The 24,266-nt window shown below is 37.8% G+C and overlaps 1 protein-coding gene across 4 annotated transcripts in view; it reads right to left on the bottom strand.

Moving 5' to 3' along the window:
• Nucleotides 1–24,266, bottom strand: part of TMTC2 (transmembrane O-mannosyltransferase targeting cadherins 2) — an 804,716-nt gene that overhangs the window by 473,149 nt on the left and 307,301 nt on the right. For all 4 annotated transcript variants that reach the window (XR_010835847.1, XM_059080819.2, XM_067009832.1 and 1 more), the window contains one exon: nucleotides 15,855–15,936. Coding sequence is in view for 3 of the 4 variants with exons in the window: in XM_059080819.2 (XP_058936802.1) it covers nucleotides 15,855–15,936 (82 nt within the window). In the remaining variant the exon portion in view is untranslated. The remainder of the gene's footprint in view (nucleotides 1–15,854; nucleotides 15,937–24,266) is intronic.

Raw genomic sequence — 24,266 nt, 5'->3', positions numbered from 1 at the left:
CCCAGTGGTTCCCCAGCTTTACAGCACATCACAATCACCAGGAGGACTTGATAAAACAGAGAGCTAGGTCCCATCCCTAGAATTTCAGATGTGGCGGGTCTGGGGCAGAGCCTGTGATTTGCAATTTTAAGAAGTTTCCAACTGATGCTGCCAGTCCAGTGCCCACAGTTTGAGAACCAGTTGCCTTATGGGAACAAGAAAATAAATGTTTTGCACCATACTCGGGACTCCACGTCTGGGATTGGCTACCAATTAGACTGAACTTTTCTGGAAATCAACTTCATGTGGCACACCCTTCCTCATATTACAGGCATAATGACCAGGTTACACATACATGTGTAGCTAGAAATACATATGTGTATGAATAAGATATACTCATTACATATAAGTTTACTCTCTCAAACTCAAAATAAGGAGATTTAAGAGTTTTATCCCTCATTTGCAGACTAGATCTCTGAGATATCACTTTTCTTTCAGATATAGTAGACAAACACATTCTTTGTGTTTGATACCTGAGTAGACTTTTAAATAAAGAAACCACAAAAATTTAAGTAAAATACATTTTGTTCTCCGAGGTGTATTGTGCTACCACACTTTATCATTATTTCTTTGGTTTGTAATTTGTCTTACCCAAGTTAATTATTATCATCTTATTTCATTTCTCCAATCAAAGGGAGAAAAAAACAAGATGAGAAACTGTAAAGAAAGAAAGAAAGAAAGAAAGAAAGAAAGAAAGAAAGAAAGAAAGAAAGAAAGAAAGAAAGAAAAGACGTTTGAATAGGGAAAAACAGAAGAGGATACAAAAAGAGAAAGCATTCTCTAGAGGTCCAGATACAAAGAGTGTAAGTCTCACAGGCTAACGTGGGAAAAGGGGAAAAGCAGTCAACAGTTTTAGATTCAACTGTTTCAGTATTAAAGGGATACCATTTCTTCTCTGGACAATTCTCTAACTGAACAACTTAAATTACTTGGTAGAGTTTTACCAACATATCAATATGACAAGCCTGTGAAGATCAATCTTTCATTAATTCTTGGATTTAAAAAGCTGTCAGAAAGGTAGAAATCCATAAAATTGTAAGCTGGCCTTAAGCCGTAGGCTGAAATACTGCTTAAAAGTTCTGCATATAAACTCCCTAGCTTAGTGGAACTGTCATTTCTTACTAAAATACTATGAAAAAGTCACTCTTATGATCAATGCTACTAAATTAAGGAGCTAAAATGATCTGTAATAAGTGTCATAATGATCCAATTCTCTTCAGTAAAAAATTATTCATATATAGCTTTAAAAATGGTCAAAGGCAAATGAAAATCTTATTTATAAAATAACAGTTAAAACATAGCATTTGCGTTAAAATAGTTCCCCTTAGAGAGGACATCAGATTAGCAAAATGTATCCAGAATTGTCTTACTTCTACTGATACCACCCTGTCTCAAACCATCTTCTCCCCCGGGATTATAGCAATAACTTCCTAATGGGTCTCCACACTTCTGCCCTTGGTTCTACAAGCTATTCTCAGCACAGCAGTCAAAGAGATCCTGTCACATCCCGTCATTCTACAGTTGACCCAGGGAAAGTGAAAGTCATTACACTGGACTACACTGCCTGATATGACCAGCATGGGGCTCTCCCCGCAACTGCTGCATCAGTTCTCTGACCTCATCTCCTTTGTCTTCTACTACTCTCCCTCTTCTTGGTTACTTAATTGTATTAGCCCCTTGCTGTTCATCTAACACACCAGAGTAACAAAGACCCATGCTCCACAGTCCTTTGCCATTCCCTCTACCTGGAATGCTCTTCGCCCAGGTATCACAGTGGCTCACTCTCTTACTTCCTGGCACATGGTGGGGATTTAATAAATACATATTTAATGGCAGGACTGAATTAACTAAGATTGCTTAATCTTCCAGAGCAAGCTAGAACCTAGTTAGCCCAGGTCACCAGGCACTTGCCTATTCATAGCCTCTCATCTCACAGTGATTTTCAGGCAGGGCTGCAGTGAATGGCCACACACGCTGGGCACTGCACAATTCTCCAGGGTGCCATTCACAATGATGTCTCTATGAATGTGTCTCTTGGACTTAAGCAACATGGTGCCTGTGGCCATGGTTTTAGTGCTTTGAATTTCCCTTGGAATACAACAAGTGATCCAGACATCAATTATACCTTCAAAGATATCTTAATTCCAGAACAGTTCAAACTACCTAAGGTGGCTAAAATTTATTATATTCCATTGTACTAAGGAATCACTTGAACGGTTTGGGAAAAGAAGGAACTGTAGGTTAAAGTATCCAACCCAAGATATGTACATTGTGCCTTGTACAAGATATGGGGGATATGAAGATAAATGCAACATTTATCCTTGGAATAGTTCCCATCTAGCAGAGGAAAGAGGAGATTATGGAGATAGTTTAACTAGTTTAACTATAAAATGGATATAAATTTGAAAAGGGAGGTGTGCAAGGTATCAAGCTAAGTGCATCATTTCTGGATGGAGGTGGAATGTTTGGCTTTGTTCAACTTATAATCAAATTTAAATATACATAAAGGGCACAAGTAAGTGAATTTTTACAAAGTGACTATGATCATATAATCAGAAGCCATATCAGGAAAAAGAACATTACTAGTATCCAGAAGCAATCTATACCTGAGGGCTTTTTCCAAAGATTCAGATGACTGGAACAAGGAAAAAGCCACAGTGGAAGGATTTCGACGGACTGCTTTTGGTGACATCTAACGATAAGAAGAGTGGGTAAAGTGGAGCTGAGGTGAGCCCTTCATGGGCTGCTTCTATTAGGGGAGGTGAGTAATGCATTCCTGGTAAGACAGCGTGGGTAATAACCCAATGGTCAGGATTTAGATGAGCTGTTGAAAAGAGAGTCTGCTGAAGACAGGCTACTTGTTAATGTGCGCTCATTATGCCTGGGAGAAATAAAATTATGGAGGAGAATCTTCTCTCTTGCTTCTTGGAAGGGAAGCTTGCTGAAATGTCTGAGTGAGGTATGCTCTCACTCTTCAAACCAATCTCTCTCCCCTGCCCTTCTATGAGTTTTGTTGCTTTATGTTTTTGTGTGTTTGCTGCCTGAGTTAATAAAAGCTCTGGTTTACTGAGACAGACTCAGTGTGATAAATGTGCCACAGTTACTGGCTAAGAAAACAGGTGGGCCAGGGAAACAAGGAAAAGGACACCCAGTAGATCAATCTGGACTGCTCACTTTGAGGCTGAAGGCCCTGGATCCGTCCCTAAGATGCAGGGACATGGATGAGGCCAAGAATTTGCCTTGAATTGGACAGGTGGCATGAAAGCTGTCCAGTGCAAAGGAGAGTGGAAGAACAGCAGGCCAGGGCTCTGTGCTCACCTGAAAAGGAGGCCAGGAAGGTTAGCATTGCTTTATTGCATTGCTTTCTCCCCTGACTCTTTCCAGAAGGGTTACGAAACTGATGGAGTTATGAAGACTGTCAGATGGGGAAGGGGAATTAGCGGGGAGCAAGGAGGAGAAGAGAGGAGACTGGGGAGGAGTTGAAGAGATCAGCGAGAGTGGGGGAGTGGGGGAAGGGGCACGGAGGGGGAAGCAACTCAATCCCATTATAAGTTTAAGTAATACATAGATTCAATAGAGATCAGGTGTGCTTCATCAAGAGTGAGACATTCATGTTAAGACTTGAAACAATCTGAGTTTCATCACCTAAAGATGAAGAGAAAGACATAACTAAATGAGGGGTACAACCTAATCAAAGACAGAGGTAAGCAGCCTCACTTTGTTCTAGGATATTGTGTAACCTGAGACAAAGCAGCTGTAAGGAAAGAGATGAGGCAGACAGAGGACTCAAACGCAGACACCGAAGTCACTACAAAAAGGAACATGCCTCTGAGACTAAGTTAAGGCAGGCGGTAATGAGAATGGAGAGAGGTGGCCAAAGAGCTTACATCCTCTTCCTAAGAAGAGCTCAGAGTCTTCTCACTGTGCTCCACACCATCTCTAAGGGCTTTGTGGAGGTATTCACTTACAGATGCATCCACGAAGGCACCGAGGAGTCAGTGGCAGGGTACACGAACGTACCTTTGCGAACAACTGTTTTAATTACGCAGAGGCAGAATGCAAACAAGAATCTCCCAAGTGCATTCAGTCACTAAATCAAATAGCTAAGACTGGAAAAACAGTCTCTGTCTCTGTCTCTTTCCTCCCTACCCTTTCTTCCCCTGTTCCCAATTACTTGTAACTTATACTCTTTCTTCTTATAAGCAATTATTCCCTTTCTCTCTGGTCCTGTCTGCACGTTGACAGGTAAGAATTTATTCTTTTTCTTAATTCCTAGGTTTTTATTCTGTCTCCTCTTCCCCTAATTTCTGTCCCTTATTTATATATCTTATTCAAAAATTTTTCTATACAATTCATTCATTCCAGGACATTAGTATGGTTTCCAGTACAATTTTAAAAGAATAAATGGCCATTATTACAATTTACTGAGCATTTATTACATGCCAGTTATTTTATGAAATTGTAAGTGAATCCTCACAACTTGAGGCAGTAGCAATCATCTTCAGATTAAGATACTGAGCAGCGGAGAGGCTAGCAGAAGGTGGAACATGCTCAAGGAGATAATCAGCAGTAGGGCTGGGTGTGCCTCATTCTAAAATCCATGATCTGCTGTCCCAAATCCAGTGCATTTTCTGTGCCCTAATCCAAAACTTAATTCAGTTCTCGTCATCTTGCTTTTATAGCTGTTTGAGTCCTATACAAAATCGTCAAAAGAATATATGTAAATTGTTGCTATGGTCCGAAAGTCTGTGCCTTCCTCCCCTTCATATGCTGAAATCCTAACCCCCAAAGTGATGGTATGTGGAAGTGGGGCCTTTGAGAGGTGCTTAGCTCGTGAGGGTGGGACCCTCATGAATGGGATCAGTGCCCACATAAAAGAGACCCTCGGAGAGCTCCCTTTTCCCTTCCACCACAGGAGAACACAGAGAGAAGATGGCTTTAAATGAGGAAGTGGGCCTCACCAGCATGAAATCGACCTGAGCATGATCTTGGGCCTTTCAGCCTCTAGAACTGTGAGGAATAAATTTCTGTTGTTCATGAGCCATGTAGTTTATGGTATTTTGTTATAGCAGCCCTAGTGGACTAAGACAAGAACTTAACTGTACCTTTTTCTTAGCAAAACCAGATTTAGTCACAAATGATTTAAACAAGGTAGATTCTATTCCCATGCAAAAAATGGAAGCAGAGATAAGAAAAGGAAAGAGTAAAACTAGCTGAAAGCTAGTCTATCCTCCCTTAGTCATTCTTTTATTGAACAAAATACTGACTGACCACCTTCTTTGTGTGAGGTATTGTGTTCAGTGCTGGAGAAAGGCCACCTGGTTATTTTCAAGGTTCTCTGGTTTTGAGCCTCAGGTTCCTCATTTTTTAAACAAGGATAACCTCACTGTGTTATCAGAAGGAATAAACAAGGCAGCATGAATAAAACTGCCCAGGGTGGGGGTTGGTGCCTTGTCTCCTGTCTTTTCTTTTCACTCCCCTCTACTTAAGCTCCTTCCCTCCATCTGCCCCTTTCAGGCTCTTTCTCTGCCTTGATGACCTCAAGCTGCCCTACCTCCCTGGGGCTTTCAAGTACATGATTATGAGAGCTCCGTGGGTTTCTCCCCCAGCAGTCCTCCAAAATCTCAGCATTCTGGATCTGTGTCACCTTTGAAGACCCACCAGGCTCATATTTCCTAAGAGTGAATCTTTGAAAGCACCAGGCAAACCATAAAAATATCATGGGCGGGAGATCAGACAAGGTTCAAATCCTTGCTCTTCCAAGTTACTAGGCGTAAAGGCCTTCGATATGTCACTTACACTCTTGATACCTTAAATCTTGCACCTGTAAAACAGGGATAATGTTATTTTAATCTAACAGGGTTAGATTACTGGAGTGACAAACTGTGCATAAAAGCACCCAGCACTGGGTCAGAAATGTAACTGTTTGACACTGAGATTCCATAATAAGAGTACTAGCATTAATGGATACATATGTGCCTGGCATGATACCAAGCACTTTCCTTTATGTAAATTCTGAAAACTCTGGAGTCAGGCCATGCCATATTACTTGAATTGATTTAATCATTCTAGTACTGTGAAGCATCTTATAATCCTTGTATATTGTATAACAACAGTATTCATTTCTTTTTTGAAATATAATAAATATAATAAAACTTGGTGGGTGCTATGGTCTAAAGGTTGAAATCTTAACTCCCAAGGTGAGGGTATTAGTAGGTAGGGCCTTTGGACGGTGATTAGGTCATGAGGGCTCTGAGATTTGTGTTCTCATAAAAGAGGCCTCAGAGAGATCCCTCATTTCTTCCACCGTGCAAGTATACAAGGGGAAATCTGCAACCCAGAAGAGGGCCCTCACCGGACCATGCTGGCACCCTTATCTCAGAATTCCAGCTTCCAGAACTGTGAGAAATACATTTCTGTTGTTTATAAGCCACTCAGTCTGTGGTATTTTGTTATAGGAGCCTGAATAGACTAAGACAGTGAGTCAGACCTATGTCATTTTGGAATCTCAGAAGCATGGTATTATGAGCATCTCCCATACGGGGAAATGGGAATGCTGAGAGGTAAAGACATTTGCTTACAGCTGTACTACTAACAAGTGGCCATTTGTATGACAATGGCACCAGGTTTCGTGATGCCTGATTGCTATCACCACACTGAGTTGGTTTTTAAATGTTTTATGAAAAATGCTTATAAGGGTCAAGTATACACTGCATAGGGGATATAGATTGATATACTATGTGCTTAATATATTAAGAGTTTTAGTTGTACTGTGAAAACTAAAATTTTATATAAAGTATTTATATTTTAAGTAGTATTTTATATTATACTTTCTATAAAAGGTTATTGGAAATGAAATTTAAAAGGCCAATAAGTAGTAGATTCAAAATAATAAATATTATATGTATACAAAATTCTTACTTATTCTCCTTCCTCAGAAGAAAATTCAGATGGAACCAAGAATGGAATATTCATCATAAATGCATGAATTCCATAAAGACTTCTCCTTCTTATTTTCAAGTCTTTTATGGCTTCAGAAAAAAAAGGTAAAAAACAACAGAAGAACAAAGACCACCTCATCATTCACTGAAGCTTGGACCTTAAATGAGTTGTCCATGTTTGACAAGATAAATAGAAATAGTCTTCTACCTCTAAATGTCCTGAATGATAATAAAAGGTGAGTGATTCCCAACTTTCAGTGTATTTGATACATATTGCATCATCCACCAATGAAGCATCCATGGATGTAAAATATCTGTGTTCATTTCTTACACTGACATAGAGTTGATGACAGTGCAACACAACAGTCAGGAGTGTTCTGGTTCAAATGCTGCCTCTATACTAAGCAGCACTGAAATCTTAGGTAATCTACCTTACAGCTTGATGACCTCACCTTCCTCATTGTAAAATGGAGACACATAACTAATCACCTGGCTTTTGTAGGGATTAAATGCGAATTTCTCAGGACACAAAAGCACTTAGTAAATGTTTGTACTGTTATTATATTTGATGAATTCATCATGGAAATACAGTATTTAATAGAGAATTCAGACAAGATGCCTTGCTCTACTTTTTATTCCTTTCTCACTTAATTTCTGTCTTAAGTTCTACATGTTGAGTTCTGTTAAATACTTTTTGGATAATTATTTGGTTACTATGATAATTTTCCTATCTTTTCTACAGACTATTTGAGCAATAGATTAAGATGCTTGTACTTTCACATTTTGCTAAAGAATTTAGTCCTTCCAAAACTAATATGCTCATTAAAGAAAACATAAAATAGAAAACATTAAGCCCGTCCCCCGCTCCCCAAAAAATTGACTGTAGGGGCTTCCCTGGTGGCGCAGTGGTTGAGAGTCCGCCTGCCAATGCAGAGGACATGGGTTCGTGCCCCGGTCCGGGAAGATCCCACATGTTGCGGAGCGGCTGGGCCCGTGAGCCATGGCCGCTGAACCTGCGCGTCCGGAGCCTGTGCTCCGCAACGGGAGAGGCCACAACAGTGAGAGGCCCGTGTACCGCAGGAAAAAAAAAAATTGACTGTAAAAGTCCAAAAAGCTAAAATATCCATTCTTAACACTGTTTACTTGTTTTAGTTTGCTTTTTTAATGATATAGCTATTTTGTATAATTTAATCATTCTTCATGTACCATAACATAGATAGTTGCCTCTGTTATTATTCTTTATAAACTTAAAGTAGGGTTTATAATATTTCCTCAAAAGGGGATAACCATAATTTATTTAATTATTTTCCTTTTTGGGGCTTTTAGATGCTTTTTAAATTTTTGCCTCTAATAAATAGCAATGCTGTGCTCTGATTACTATCTTTATTGATAAACATAGAAAAAAATTATATTTTCTTAAGGTATATTACCAAGAGAAGAATTACTGAGAATAAGTGCTAGAGCAGCTGAAAAGAATTCATTGAATTCTTTACTTGAATTTGAATTTCTTTGATTTCTAATGAAATTGTATGTTTACCTATCTTTTTTTTTTTTTTTGTAAGCTTAGCTAATCCCTTCCCTATTTCTTCCCATTTTACTCATGGGAAAGTTTTAACTCTAAACGTCTCTGGAAAGTATCTCATATAAAATACACACAGGTAGCAAGTTTAAATTAAATTACCAAACACATTGTTATAAGAGGGAATTTAAAAATAAAAAAATCCTAGGCAAGAAGTGAAATAGTTTGGAACAACATTTAGAAAAATCCAATTCTAATTACACCCCTGTAGACTATCTGTACTGTCCTTGGAGCAGTAAAAGCACACAAAGCACTAATATTTTAGCAAAATGTTTTCATCCTAAGAATTGAATATAACTGAAATCTCAATGTAATTTTTGCAAAGGCCAAAAATATATTTCCATTTTTAATCAAGGAAATACCACTATTTAGGTCATTATTTAATTTTTTAAATTACTCTTACAATTTCTGAAGTGATTAAAAATGAAATGTTACAACCAACCTCAGTTCACTGCCATATTTTATTTTACTTACAAATAATAAAAACCATAGGCCTCTCATCAATTCAACCCATTACATAGTTTTCAAGCTTCTTCTTTTAGTGTTCACTGATGAAAAGTCAAACCCAATATTTTAACAATTTTCTCCAGTAACTACTTTTTAAAATGAAATTTAATATATAAACCATGCTGGAGAAAAACAGACTACAACATTAGCAGAAAGTTCTGGACTTAAAAAGTTGAAAGAGATGGATTTTCAAGTTCTTCTCCCACTACAGACATATGTTGAAAATTTCTGATCTGGAGAGTCACTTGAAAATTCTGAACTTCTATTATCTTAGTCAAATGTATTGGGACCCATTCCTACCTCACAGGGGTTAGATAATGAACAAAGAAGATCAGAGTCTGAAAACACTGGGTTAGATCACAAATTGTTTGATAAATGTAGTAAGAAGTTTTCAGGATTCTAATCTTGTTGATAGTAATACTTCTAAAAAATAGTAAAGAAAATTATAGTTTTAAAAAGTCCACACTTCTCTGTGGGCCCAAGATGAAAAATGATCATCTCTCATAATTTGGATTTCCTCAATTTGGATGTACATTCTATGTATCTTCTCTCAGCATCTAACTATGGTCCTAGTTCTGTCCCCAGACACATGCCGTGCCTTCTGCCTCAAGCATTTTCTCTGCTTTAATGTTCTTTATTGTATCCCCTCAGTTCTACACTTTTGTTTGGAGAACTTCTACTCATCATTTAAATAAAGCTTACATGCACCAGGCACGGCTCTCCTGCACCCCAGACACCCGGGTCAAGGCCCCTTAATTGATAGTGTCTCCTTTTAAAAACGAATTGTAATTGTAATTAAATTATTATTTTTATAGTTTGTGCCTCCCTCTTCAGTTTGCAGTCTACACTGGAACCTGTCTTGTTCCCTGTGGTATCTCCATGAAACTGAGCAGAATCCTGTGGCTCCCCACCCCAATTCCTACCCAAGTACAAAGGTCCCTCCATGTCCCTTGCCTCTTGTTTGTAGAAAAGCTGAAGTTTCCCAAGCCTCCCTGAGTCACAAAAGAGAAGGCTCAAGTAGTTAATGATAAGGACAATAGCGTCACAGAATCTTTCAGTGTCTGATGCACATTCCTGAGTTGTTTTACAGAGACGATAATTACTACCAGAGGGGAAAAAGCTACCTGCACGATGACCAGATTGTAGCCATGACATAAGCTGCTCCATCTTGAGCAGTACTGAATCTATGAGTAGCACAATTCCAAGAACTGGCCTCAAGTGAATGGGATTAACACTGTTGCTCATAATAATCTATATCTTTGTGGGCATCAAAATAATTGTAGCTTGCTGTGCCCGTATATGTAAGCAGGCAACTAAAATTGTCAGCAAAGAGATGCTACAGAGCCATGTCAACATCTTCTACTCTGAGAAGATGGTGCCCTATGTCAGCATGAAGAAGTTATAGAAAATGGACCTTCATCCCTAATCCCACAGAAATGGAATGATGTCTGACAAGTGGGGATTTGTAACAGCTCTTTTGCCCCTTTCCTGTTTGCCTATTTCGGTTCCCCTTAAACCTTAATTATAGAAATGAGATCACTAGGTAACATTTGACCTAACTCCTGACTTATGCTCTACTGAATGTGCACAATACCTTGCCTAACCTGTTGATTCTTTCCCTAAATTAAAAGAAGTAGGGGGCTTCCCTGGTGGCGCAGTGGTTGAGAATCTGCCTGCGGATGCAGGGGACACGGGTTCGTGCCCCGGTCTGGGAAGATCCCACATGCCGCGGAGCGGCTGGGCCCGTGAGCCATGGCCGCTGAGCCTGCGCGACCGGAGCCTGTGCTCCGCAACGGGAGAGGCCACAGTAGTGAGAGGCCCGCGTACCACCAAAAAAAAAAAAAAAGAAGTAGGAATGAACAATTAAGTAGTTAAAGAATGACTAGCTTTTCACCCCCAGCAGCTCCCTTAGCGATCCTGCAGGCAGTCCACATGGGCAAGATAACATCTGAAGAAAGATCATGAGGAGTCAGCCATCCTGCCCGCAATGGAAAATGATGCAGAGCTTGACCGCCTGTCTTGATGATTCACTGAGATTTTTCCCTTTAAAAACTAGCATGGCTGAGCAGAATCTTCAGAGTTAGTTTTGGGACATGAGTCCACATTCTCCCCAGATTGCCAGGCTTCTGATTAAAGCAACTTTTCCTTTCTACCAATACTTGCCTCTTGAGCAGCAAGCAGCTGGACCTGAGTTTGGTAACACATCTAGTATACTGCTTGCTAAATATTGAACTGGAGGAAGAAGATCAGGACTTGTCACTATTGTTGGAAATGAACATCACCCAGAGAGAAGATCAATAATGAAGAAAAAGACAATAAAGTCTTTGCTCTTAGAAACATATGGTTAAGAGGTAGATGGGAAAAGAAGAACCATCCAACATCTACATAAAAGAGTACTTCTACTCATTACCATTTGTCACAACCTGCTCCCTTTTAACTTTTTATGCTTTGGTGCTTAATATCTAATGACTTTCCATCTGCCCCAGATTTATGCATAGTAGGTACCTTATAACAAATATGTATTGGTTTTAGTTATTTCAGTCTATATCAAATTTACTATTATGCATATAAAGAAAAGATTTATAATATACATTTTCCAAAAAAGTCGTTTTTCCAGTAATTCTTTAAAAAACAAAGGAAGACAAAGAGACAAGGAGGGACTTGTCTTGACTTTCATTCTTTTGGCAGAAGCTTTCTACTGGAGCCAAAAGGAAATTCATGGAGAATCCCTTGAATAACAGGCCCACATGAGACATCAGGGCACCAAATGTTCACCTTTGACATTTATAAATTCAATTCTGTAAAGACTAGACATGATTTGTTTTTTATGGACATGGGAGTACACTGTAAGCTTGCTGAGATATGAATACAACATCATACTATTACTGATAGCATAGTTTAAAACCTATTTTTTATACATTCCTTAAAACTTTTGATGAAAGACCAGTGAGAAATTAAGTATATATTAGCCACAACATGAAATATGAGTTGGAAAACATTATGGAAGCCCACATTAACCCTTTCACTTTACAGATGGGGAATCTTAATCCCAGAGACTATAGGTACCACAGAGGCCTACATTTAACCAACTTATTAAACCAGTTTAAAAAAACCTGCCTTGCTTTCTTTCTTGCAAGCCACATGAAGAAAAAAAGGCAATCTCTAATGCAATACCTTCTCCCAAGACATAAAACTAGTGGATTCAAAACAAAAATAACTAATAGTACTTTTAAGTACTGCCTTCTAATTGCCATTGCAGCCAGTATAAATTCCTGTAATTTCCTGTCTATTCCCAACTGAATGGCATATTCCAAGTCACTTGTATCATTAACAAGCAAATGAAAAGCACACAATCACTCAGCAGAGTGAATTTCCAATAGAACAAAACTCACCGACTCTGGCATTTTCATTGGCTTTTGCAAAAGCATTAAAAAAAAAACAACAAAACTCAAAACAACATTTACCATTTCATTTATATTATATAAACATTCATTTAACATTAACATTTCATTTAAACATTTATTTTTAAGCTGAAGAAGTGTTATTATTATTATTCATTCAATCCATGGGCATAAATACCCTAAGAATATCCATAACCAGTAAGTTGGAGAAGAACTGATATAAAAATCATAGTATGCATCTTCTTGGAGAAAGAGTAAAACAAATTCTAACGGAACAAACTTTCAGTCAGTTTTGGAACCTCCATCCAATTCTAAAATTAAGAATATATCTGAGCTCAACGTTTACTGCACATTACTGTGACACGGCAATATGCTAGATATTGATGGTACAAAAATGGAAAATAGGTCTTCCCTATTAATTACCTTAGAATTTTCTAAGGAAGGTAAGTGTATAATTTCAATTTAAATATTTGCATTCCCACAACACTCCCCAGCCTAAGCCACCACCATTTTCTTGTCTGTGAGACAGCAATAGAGTTCCCCTAGCTCTACTCTGACCTTTCTCTCATCCTGTCTTGCCACATGGTCCCTTCCATTGCTCTTAAAATAAAATGCGAACTCCTTAGCTTGGTTACAAAGGCCCCTGGGATCTAACCCTGCCTCCTCTCCAAGCTCATCTCCTCCCACTTTCCCGTCAGGTTTAATATGCTCCAGTCACATTAGCCTCTTTCTTTGCTGTGAACACAAGCTAGTTCTTGCCTGCGACCTTTGAACTTTGTTTCTTTCGTCTGAAACGCTCTTATCTGGCTCTTCAAAGAGTTGGCATAAGCTAAGATTTCATATATCACCTCCTCAAAGATGCTTAACCTGACTATTTGGTTTCAAGAAGTACCCTACTGCCCACCACATCACCTTCTAAAAATGACATCATCCTATTTATTGCCTACATTGCACAGACTCACTTTCTGAAAACAGAACAGTGCTTTGCATCTTATACATATTAAAATTAATAAAAACCCTTCCTTAAGAATTTTAAGCTAAGTCATGATTTATATGAATTTGACATTCTAAAACTGCACAGAAGGGCTGACTAATCAAAAATATCTATCTACCTACCCAGCCACCTATCTACATACTTGTCTATCTACAATGTTGTGAAAGAAATGGAATATATATTATAGAAGAAAAATCAATGATGGTTATCAAGGGACCCAAAATTTAGTTACTTATAGCTAACTTGGGCAAATCAACTTCATTTCTCCTGGTTTCAATCTACTTATTTGTACAACCGGGATTATATTAGATAATTTTAAAAGAACTTTTCAGTTCTAAATTTTAGTCATTTGAAGCAGACTTTTTCCAAATAAAAATCATTAATATTCCTTTAAATGTACATTTTAAAATAACCTGAGGACAGTGAGATAGGAATATGAGGCCCTCAGCTATGGGCTTCCTGTCTGTTCGTAGGTTATTTTGCCTTAACTACTACTTTTTGATGCTTCAGTCCTTTCCATTTCCTATTCCAGAGTGGGGAAAAAATATTGAAACTATTTCATAAAAATATATTGAATTATGCACTCATTCCTCCCTTGGAAAATAAATGTACTTCTAATAATGGGTATATGCCCCCAAATTAAAATAACCCGAGTACTAAGAAGAATCGGTTATACACATGCATTTACAGAACATCTATCACTGTTTTCCAAATAACATACAAAATAAAGAATTTGTTTCGCTTTCTGTTAAAACTAAATCCCCAAATTTCTCATTGGAGTAATACTCCCTATTACTACCACTGGAAAAAAAAAATATTTTCAGGAGAATACTGTAACATAAAAAACAATAATAAATAAAAAGATAGAAGTGGGTAAAGATAGACAAGTCAGAATAATAAATAAGGGGCTCTTAAAATTAATAAATAGTGACTTTTTTCAGTGGCATTTCAGATGAAGCAATGATGAAGTTTAAAGGAATTGAATGTGAAAAATCTAAAGCATATAATAAAATTATGGGAAACAAGCTTAGAAGATGCAGTAAGTAGGATTAGTTTGAGGTACAGAAAATGCAAGCAGCAAGACAGGATAAAAAAAATCCTATTTCATAAAATGACAAGAGGTTCTTTAGCACTCATAGAAAATAATCAGGGAATTACTTTAGCTCAGTAGGGGCACTCAAAATAATATGCATGAGAAAATCCTAATTTAAAATATTTCATGTAAGAAAACCTGAAGAAGTAAACTAAATTCTACAGCAAACTTAAATTAGTTGACTACTATTTTAACATGGCAATAAAACTGCATTGTGAAACAAAATCAGGAGTGGTGATGCAATAAGTTGTGTGAAATTACATGCTATGTTATGCTGGAAAGATAAAGTATCACAACCCTAGGTTTATAAACATATACACACAATATAAACAAATGGACCGGTGGTTTGTTAAGTGTATCCTCCATTTTTTAATTTCCATTTTCCACACTCATAGCCTGTCACTGATCTATTTTTACTAGTTGGGAAATGGAAGAAGAAATTTAATATTATACAAGCATATTAGCTTTATTTTCCTAAGATTTTTCATTTCCATCCATCTTTAAGTTTACTACTTGATAAAACAAACACATCAAAGCCAACAGTGGTCAAAAATTTGTTTTTCTTTTCCAAGGGATCAGCAAAAGTAAATGCTTTTAGGCTCTTTGAAAGCCAGTCCAAATGAAAATATGGTAGAAATCAGCACATCTTACCCGACACCAAACCAGCTACATACTTCGCCTGACTGAACACATGACTCACTACTAATGACAGCATGGAGTGTGACAGAGTTGTTATGTAACTTCATTCCAGACTGATTAAGATAAACCGAGTGAGAGACACATCCTTTACAGCCTTTACAGTTTTTATCCTTGACCTCAATCTCAGGCATTTAGAGAACAGGCTGGGGTAATTCCATACCTTCCAGAAAGCAAGACTCTGAGGCCAAAATGTAAGCCTCTAAAACTTCAAAATGATATATTCAGTGAGCAATACATTATCATTTAGAATGAAAAGAGAGCTAATATTTTAATTATATACCACGCATCAGGCAAGGAACAAGATGATTTTCTGACGAGACCTCATTTAAACTCCAAACTGAACTTAAAAAAAAAAAACAAAAAACTGTGAAAATACCTTTCCCCACTGAAGTCCTATGAAAATTACTAAAAGTAACCATAAGGCATAGCCCTTGTTAACGTGACTGCTTTGAACAAGAAGGCAAGACTATAGCATGAGGCTACATCTACAACAGCAAAGTCAATGTCCTCTCAAAATGTTCTTTGGTAGCACAACCTAAATCTCATATCAACATTCATTGTAAATGTGGGGGACATGGAAAAAAAACTATCAACCACTCACCATAATGCATGTAACAGTTTCCTTTGGTGGGGTCCAGCTCAATAGCCTTCAAGAAGAATTTTTCAGCCTCACTCTTACGACCCTTGAAAAACAGAGAAAATGGATGATTCAGCAGTGGATCATAAGGGATTCTTCACCTCCTGGGCCCAAATGAAGTAGACTAATGTCTACTTAGTAATCATTGTCAAAAAACAGTGTTTTGTTTTTATCTAAACGAGGATGATCAAAGAGAATATGTTGAGAGGGAAGACTGAGGTCAGAATCCTGGGAAACATCAAAATTAGAAGAGACAGTGAGAGTGAGTTCATTAAAGACGTCAAAGAGAAGAGACCAGGAGAGCAAGAGAAAAAAGGGAAAAAATGGTTTCACGGAAACCAAAAGGATAAGAGAGTTTTCAGGAATGGTGGGAAACATATTTTCATTTTCTATTTTATTTTCTCCCTTTGATCTGTTTCTCTTCATTCATTCATTCTTCCTTATAAGGAATGATGACTACTTTAGCTTTGAGATGATTTTGTCTTAATGTTCACTTTATTTTATTTCTTAATGTTCACTTTATATAGGAAGAAACTAGGTCACAATTTGTTGACTCTCAAGCAACTACTGCTTATCCTTGCTGCTGTCATTCAGGACTACAATACTACTAAATCAGGATTTAATCTAAAGCTAGATCTTCTCCCTAGCTACAGTTTTAAGTAAACATCACCGTAATCCTCAGAAAAAAATAAGCAAAAAGTAGGGGCAAAGGCTTATATGCAATAAACTGATTTTTCATGAAATAATATCATAATCCAGGCAGATTCTAAAACTAGACATTCTTTGCTGTGCTATAGCTTCTGCACCAAAATTGACTCCAGAGTAACAAAAAGGGGTGACTCAAGGTAGGAGGACAACCCAAAGAAGACCTTTCCTAAAACAGTTCTGTTTCGTCCTGCAAGGTTAAAATGAAGATCTATGCTAACTGGGTGGAAGCAAGGCACGGGGTGGTTTCAGAAGCTGTGGGTCTAGAGTAAAGAGAAACAATCTTATCTGTCTGTTCCTGCTAATTTAAACGCATCTACCAGATAAACTTCAGGTGATGTTTTTCTTTCCCCTTCGCATATATTTTTAAAACCACTTTTAAGGAGATAATTCTTCCAAAGATAGAGGTGTATGGTTAAGCTAATATTCTACATTTCATGCAACTTTGACTCATTTCTCCATATGACTTCTCCTTTTTAGTCGTTCATTTAAAAAATTCACTGTTGCCCTCTTTCATTTTACTAATAATGCTACTCCAGTCAATAACTCCTCTTTAATTCACAAGGTTTGTCAAATTTCCAATAATTAAAAATTAAAAATCTCTTGCGATATTTCTCACAGCACTTTAAGTTCAAAGGAAAGCACAGGCAAAATACTTGCTACACATATCACACTTTGATGAAGTTAGTAAGAATTAACAAGAATCTTACCCAGTTAGGATTCACTAAATGATCATGCAGTTACGAGCACAGATGCCAGGAGGCCGAGCAGCTCTCACACTTACGTAGCTATGTGAACCTTGGAAAAGAATTTCATCTCCTAGTTATAATTTTCTCTGTTACAAAAAAGAGGGCAGGTGGAGAACAGAGGATTTTGTTTTTGTTTTTTTGTGTGGTTCGCAGGCCTCTCACTGTTGTTGCCTCTCCCGTTGCGGAGCATAGGCTCCGGACGTGCAGGCTCAGCGGCCATGGCTCATGGGCCCAGCCGCTCCGCGGCATGTGGGATCTTCCCGGACCGGGGCACGAACCCGTGTCCCCTGCATCGGCAGGCGGACTCTCAACCACTGCGCCACCAGGGAAGCCCCGAGAACAGAGGAATTTTAGGGCAATGAAACTATTCTGCATGATACTGTAATGGCAGATACATGTCATTATACATTTTTCAAAACACATAGAATATACAACACAAAGAGTGAACCCTTATGTAAACTATGGCCTTTAATTAATAATAATGTGTCAGTATTGGCTTATTAATTGTAACACGTACAACATGAGCTCAAGTTAATACAACCAGAGAAGCTGTATAGGAGGGTAGGAGAGTATATGCCATGTCTGTACTTCTGTTCATTATTTTTTTTGTAAACCTAAAACTGCTCTAAAAATAAAGTCTATTATTTTTTAATGAGGATAATAAAATCTATTTCATAAGATTAGTGAATTACCTGAAAGGATACACACGAAGTAGCTATTACAGTACGTAGGCATATTCTGAGTTTATAATAAATGTTAACTATTATTTATATGTAGATATTTATATACATATACATATATAGTATGCAATAGAATGCAGAGTTCTGAATGACAAAGAATATGTTTTATTATATACACAGCCTCAAAACACATGGTTAGCCTTTAAATCACCATGGAAAATATTGTACAAAGAACTTGCAGAAAATGATAAAAGAAAAGATGCAAAATGAAAACTATCATTGGTAAAGAGTCTGTACAAATGTTATATGCAAAAATATAAAAGGGTCTGTGAACTTTCTTCCACTTCAGTTTTAAGGACAGAAGAGAAGAAATTGGCTCATTCATCAATGTCACAGTAAACAACGTAGTAAAATTCTTATGTGCAGTCCACTGGCAAAGCAATAGTATATAGCTTTAAAAAATAAATCAGAACTCAAAGGCCAGTAGTCTCAGGTTACTCAAATGAACCAGGTTATTAAAGACAATGAGTCCCACCACCTCCTAGATACAAAACAAATACATCAAAGGCCAGAACATTCTTTTCTGGGGGAAGTATCAAACCATCATGCAAAGGCCCATTTTTCTACTTTGACCACTATTTGGTCAAGTGCCAAATTATGAGGAAAATAAAATTCTCAGGACACTATATAAAATTAATTCAAGCAGATGCATAAGCCAACCAAACACACACATCACTGGGTCCTAGGAAGGGTGGTAAGGAGGTCACACTATGTTTAATCAGGTTTACTCTTTTCACTATTATTGTTATAGAGGGGTAGGTAGCAGTTAAGAAAGTGGAGAAGAAGAAAAACATCATGTCTCAGCAGGTTTTTCTTGGAGTCTTTTAGATTATATCAGCATTTTCTACAAGCAAGCGTTATGGAGTAGTCTCTGGTTATATGAACTTCTCACATCAAGCATGGTTACTCATTTTGTATATTGGTTGGGATGTTTGGACACAAGTGGTGGTTGAGAAAACCAAGAAAAAGAGACTGTGGTCAGCTGTGACAAATAGGGAAATGTGAGTGGAGAGGCTCGGTTTCCACTGCCAGGTCTATGATTTATTTGGGTGTTCACTTGTTTTTGTAGGTTAAAAAACTTGTATCGAATGCCTTGTGCTGTTCTAAGTACTGGGGATATAACCATATAACTGAACAACACAGACTGCTCACTTGCATGTGCTACTTGCAGGAGGCACATAGCAAACAAATAACCCAATAAGCAAGGGGATCAGTCATAGAGCACTGAGGGCTAACAATGAATTTCTTCAATTCTCATTGAGAGAACCGGCCCAGAGCCAGACTAGCCTGTGTTTGAATCTTGCTGCCTCTACTTATTTAGCTGTGTGACTCTGAGTCTCCTTTGGAAAAATGAACATAATACCAATTTTGAGGGGTTGCTAAAATCATAAGTCAAAGGGAAATAACTAGCTTTGGACCTGGCATAGAGAGCTCTGACATTCTTTGATTTTTCTTCCATCTATCTCCTCAAAAAAATTTTATTCTTTCCACCTTGAATGCCACTGTCTGGTTCCCAGTTACCAAAATTCAAAAATCCTTTGCAGAATTTTATGTCATGGTACAAACTAAATTTCACGATTTTCCTATAAAATGTCTCTCATTCACAATACTTCCCCCTCCCCCAATAAAAGGCTCTTTCGGCTCACATCATTTTTTTAAATATTCTTTTTTTAAAAAATAAATTTATTTATTTATTTTATTTTTGGGGCTTCGTGGCTGCACGCAGGCCTTCTTTAGTTGCGGTTAGGGGGGCTACTCTGTTGCAGTGCGGGGGCTTCTCATTGCGGTGGCTTCTCTTGTTGCAGAGCACTGGCTCTAGGTGCACGGGCTTCAGTAGTTGTGGCACGCAGGCTCAGTAGTTGTGGCTCGTGGGCTCTAGAGCGCAGGCTCAGTAGCTGTGGCGCACGGGCTTAGTTGCTCCGTGGCGTGTGGGATCTTCCTGGAGCAGGGCTTGAACCCGTGTCCCCTGCATTGGCAGGCGGATTCTTAACCACTGCACCACCAGGGAAGCCTCCGGCTCACATCTTCAATGCTACAATAGATTTCAGATTTCCTGACTCACTGAACTTCTTTTTACCAGCTTAATAATACTTAAACAGAACTGTTTTCATGTTATGCCATTGCTCAAAACTATTTTATTTTATTTTATTTTATTTTATTTATTTATTTATTTATTTTGCAGTACGCGGGCCTCTCACTGTTGTGGCCTCTCCCGTTGCGGAGCATAGGCTCTGGACGTGCAGACTCAGCGGCCATGGCTCACGGGCCCAGCCACTCCGCGGCATGTGGGATCTTCCCAGACCGGGGCACGAACCCATGTCCCTTGCATCGGCAGGCGGACTCTCAACCACTGCGCCACCAGGGAAGCCCTCAAAACTATTTTAATAGCACCCTGTTTCCACTCATTTTATTTAATAACCAGTCTAATTTTAAAAATATTTCACAATCTAGTTCAAATCTTCTTGGATAAATTCCTGTACCTTATCAGGCCAATTTCCTATGTACCTTAACTGTAGCTCCTATGTTCTTCCTGAATTATTTCTTCTGGTCTGTAATGTTATTTTTTTTTTCATTCATTCATATATATTTTATGCTTCAAGCCTTGGTTGAAATCCCACTTTTTTATAAAGCCCTCTGTGATGGCTCCAACTCCCAGTAATTTCCAGTTTCTTTTAATTGTGCTTATATGATTATTTTTTTGGAGTCATTACTATCACACTGGAGTCACACAACTCGAACCCTAAAATACTAGACCAAGGGCTTTCATTATAAACTAAGGTGGTTGGCAAGTAGAATTTCAGATTTGCGAACTGTAATTCTCAGAAAGTATTTACAGTTTGTATATAACAATTTGGTGTATTCACGCAGGAGTCAGTTAAAACTGCAAAAACCCAGTATGTGGAAGCAAAGAGCAATTGACAGTGGAAAAATTTAGAAAGTCAATCTCAAACAGACCTACCTATAGAATACTTGGCAAATACTTTAGAAATGTTACTATCAGAACTTCGAACAATTCTAGATTAGACATTCTCTGAAGTTAGCATATTAGTGCTGATATGAATAATTAACTGGTTGGATCTGAAGCAGCATAAATGACTATGGGATGAAGGGAAAGAGCTAGAAAGATGAGAAAAGAGGAGAACTGAATGGAACCAGTGCAGAGACATATTCCTGGCAAGGGCTGCATGAGTAACTAGGGGTTAGGGATTTGAGATGATCAATATACTTATCCTTATATTCATATAATATTTGTAGCACTCTACTGAATATTAAAAACAGATTCAAGATTAATATCATTTAAACTCATGAAAAAAAGCATCCTCAATCAGGACTAGGCTTGGTCAGGTCCTCTTCTGACTGGCAGCAATAAAACATACACATGTAAGATAAATATTCAGTAAAGTTTAGATAGCCTGTTCCACAGCATAAGATTAGTTTTCAGCACATTTATTCTGTCTTATAATTAAACTGGATGCTACTGCCCTTGTTCAGAAAGAGGTGCCCACCTGAGCGGGTATACAAGGCAAACAGTTTCTCTTCTGAGGGCTGATCAACGTTTTTTCCAACTACGAAGTGAAGAAATATAAAAATAGATACTTATATATTTATATACACACACACAAACCTGGAGCTACTACTTAAGGAAGCACTCGGGAATATTAAACATGAGAAAATTTTATACTATTAACGGCTTCAGCTTGAATTGTCTTATTTTTAAAAGTTAACCATATACCAAATTTTGTACTTATTTTTGGTAACAAATCACTTATTATACCTACCACCCTACACACAGTGTGTTTTGATGCCACAGCTCAGAACTGCTATTTTATTGAATGACCTGAAAATATCAAGACTTTACATTGTTGCATTACATTATAAATATATATATAAATATATAATATATAATATAATTAGTGTATTAATCTTGTCCTCTAAAGTAGATTACTCCCGTAAGACTTTACTTTTTCATCTATAGCCATCCAAGTGTTCTATAAATATAATTGCCAGTCAACAAATGAACAGGCTACCACCATTTTCTTGTATACAACTTAACAGCATATAGTTACTCCTTAGTTATTTAGTTCACATGGTTCCATGTTTTCAGTAAACTACAGAGCTTTGAATAAAGCAGTGATTTCTACACTTTACTTCTGGAAACTGTCACATGAACCAAGGTCTATAAAACTATAAGAAGTGTTCCTCAGAACTAGCCTGATTCTCAACCAAATATTTATATACTAATAGGGGACTACCTGTGTCTTCAGCATTGGTAGGAACACCAGTTAGAATAATATAAAGAACAAACCAGAGGATTTCCCTTAGGTGGCCCTACTCATATTTAGAGGCTGCTGTAAGTTTGGTGTAAAGTGTCTCCTTCTGCAATTGTGTATCCAGCAGTCACTCCCATACATTTAGTGTCTACTTTTGGGGAAAGTCTGACCATGGTGAATGTCAGTCATTTTTCACAACCAATGAAAATCATATCTTCATTTCACATTCAAGAGTGTATCTACACAGATAAGAAATAAGAAAGAGAAGCAGCCAATAAAATGGGTCCAAAAGCTTATATGTAGTTTGGTAAATGTGTGGTCTACAGCTGCATTATAGTTTAATGAGTGCAAAAGGAAAAGCAGTCAAATAGCCTTGAAAAATTAATTTGTGAAGGCCACCATTTACAAATAGAAGTGTTGTTTCATGGTCTATCTTAACATCACAGTGTTTGTATGCGAAGTGTCTTCAGGATAAAAAAGGTTTTCCTTATCACAAGAAAAATATCATAAAAAAAAATCTAACAGTTGAACCAATTCTTACTAATCAAGATGATTTACATCAAACCATTTAGTTCTAAAGTCCCTCCAAGTCATTATATATAATCAGCCAGAGATAACCTTAGAGGCAAAGTGAAGGGATAGGGGCAGTGGTAACTTTCATGATGAAATACTTCATCTCCATACTACTAAAATATTTCCCATCAAATTATCAGGGGCCTAAAACTTGACCATGACATTCTTTTTTTAGGGACAGAATAGCATTTCTTCTGGAAAGCTTTAAAATATAACAGAATAAGGCTACCATAAACAAAAATGAATGTGGCTAAATAGCTTACTGATAATAGTTTGTGTTTCTCCTCCCTGAAATGTCCCTCAAGTTTCACTTTCTATAAATGTCAGGCCTTTTCCTGATCTCTTTTCCTAAACGTCCCAAAGCAGAAGCTGCCTGAAAGATACCTGGAGTATACTGTCATAAGCCTAAGCTCACGAAAAAGGCATGTCAAATGACATTCAGGGCAGCTAGTGGTGACAGGGAGTGCCCTCTCAGTGTCCAGGGGCTGCATCCAGAGTAGGTGTTGAGACCTCAGCAGGGAGGCATGGCTCTGGGGTACACCTAGAGCAAGGCTGGACCCCAGAACCACAACTCCCAACCTGAGCAAAGCTTCTCTGAAACCCGTCCTGGGTCCTACTGCAGAGTCATCAGACTTCAAGGTGAAGAAATCTGCTCAGACCAAGCTGCCCAGGGCAGCCTCCTTCCCAGCTTTCTGAACACCATTAAGCCTCCCAGATTTAGGTGAACTTTTGGAAGGGGAGGAGGCCACAAAACTGGCTGAAATGAAATGGCAGACCAAGTGGGATGAAAGACTGCAGTAGACTGAATTTCCCTCAGAGAAGTTAAAGTGGATCATCTGCATGCAGCTGGGGCTCTGGCTCGAATGTCAGACATGTTACCTGAGCAATAGGCACAAATAAGCAGTTTGCAAATACCAAAAAATAATGTTCGATATCCTTGTAAAAACATATTAAACTTACTCAATATTCAGTTGACCTAAAATGTAAAGTAATACATTGAGATGTTATTAATCATCTATCCGTGAAGTTGCCCCAATATTATAGAACTCAGTATTCCTGAGGGTTCATAAAAACCAGCACTCAGCTAACACATAGCTACAATATAGTGAAAGATAATAAGATCTTCCTGGGAGCAATTTGATATGCATCAAAGCTCTTAAGTCATAGGTACATGTTGGCCAAACAGTTCTATCTCTAGGCCTTTGTCCTAAGGAAATATCTGTAAATACTGCGAGGTAGCTATTTATTTTCACTGCAGTATTGTTTATACAAATTCAGTGTTTACCAGCATAGACTTGGTTAACCAAATGTCATTTCAATGAAATATTATGCATCTAC

Source organism: Kogia breviceps, chromosome 12 (assembly GCF_026419965.1).
Source record: "Kogia breviceps isolate mKogBre1 chromosome 12, mKogBre1 haplotype 1, whole genome shotgun sequence".
Taxonomy (NCBI): Eukaryota; Metazoa; Chordata; class Mammalia; order Artiodactyla; family Physeteridae; genus Kogia; species Kogia breviceps.
This window is presented reverse-complemented; position numbering and strand designations above follow the sequence as displayed.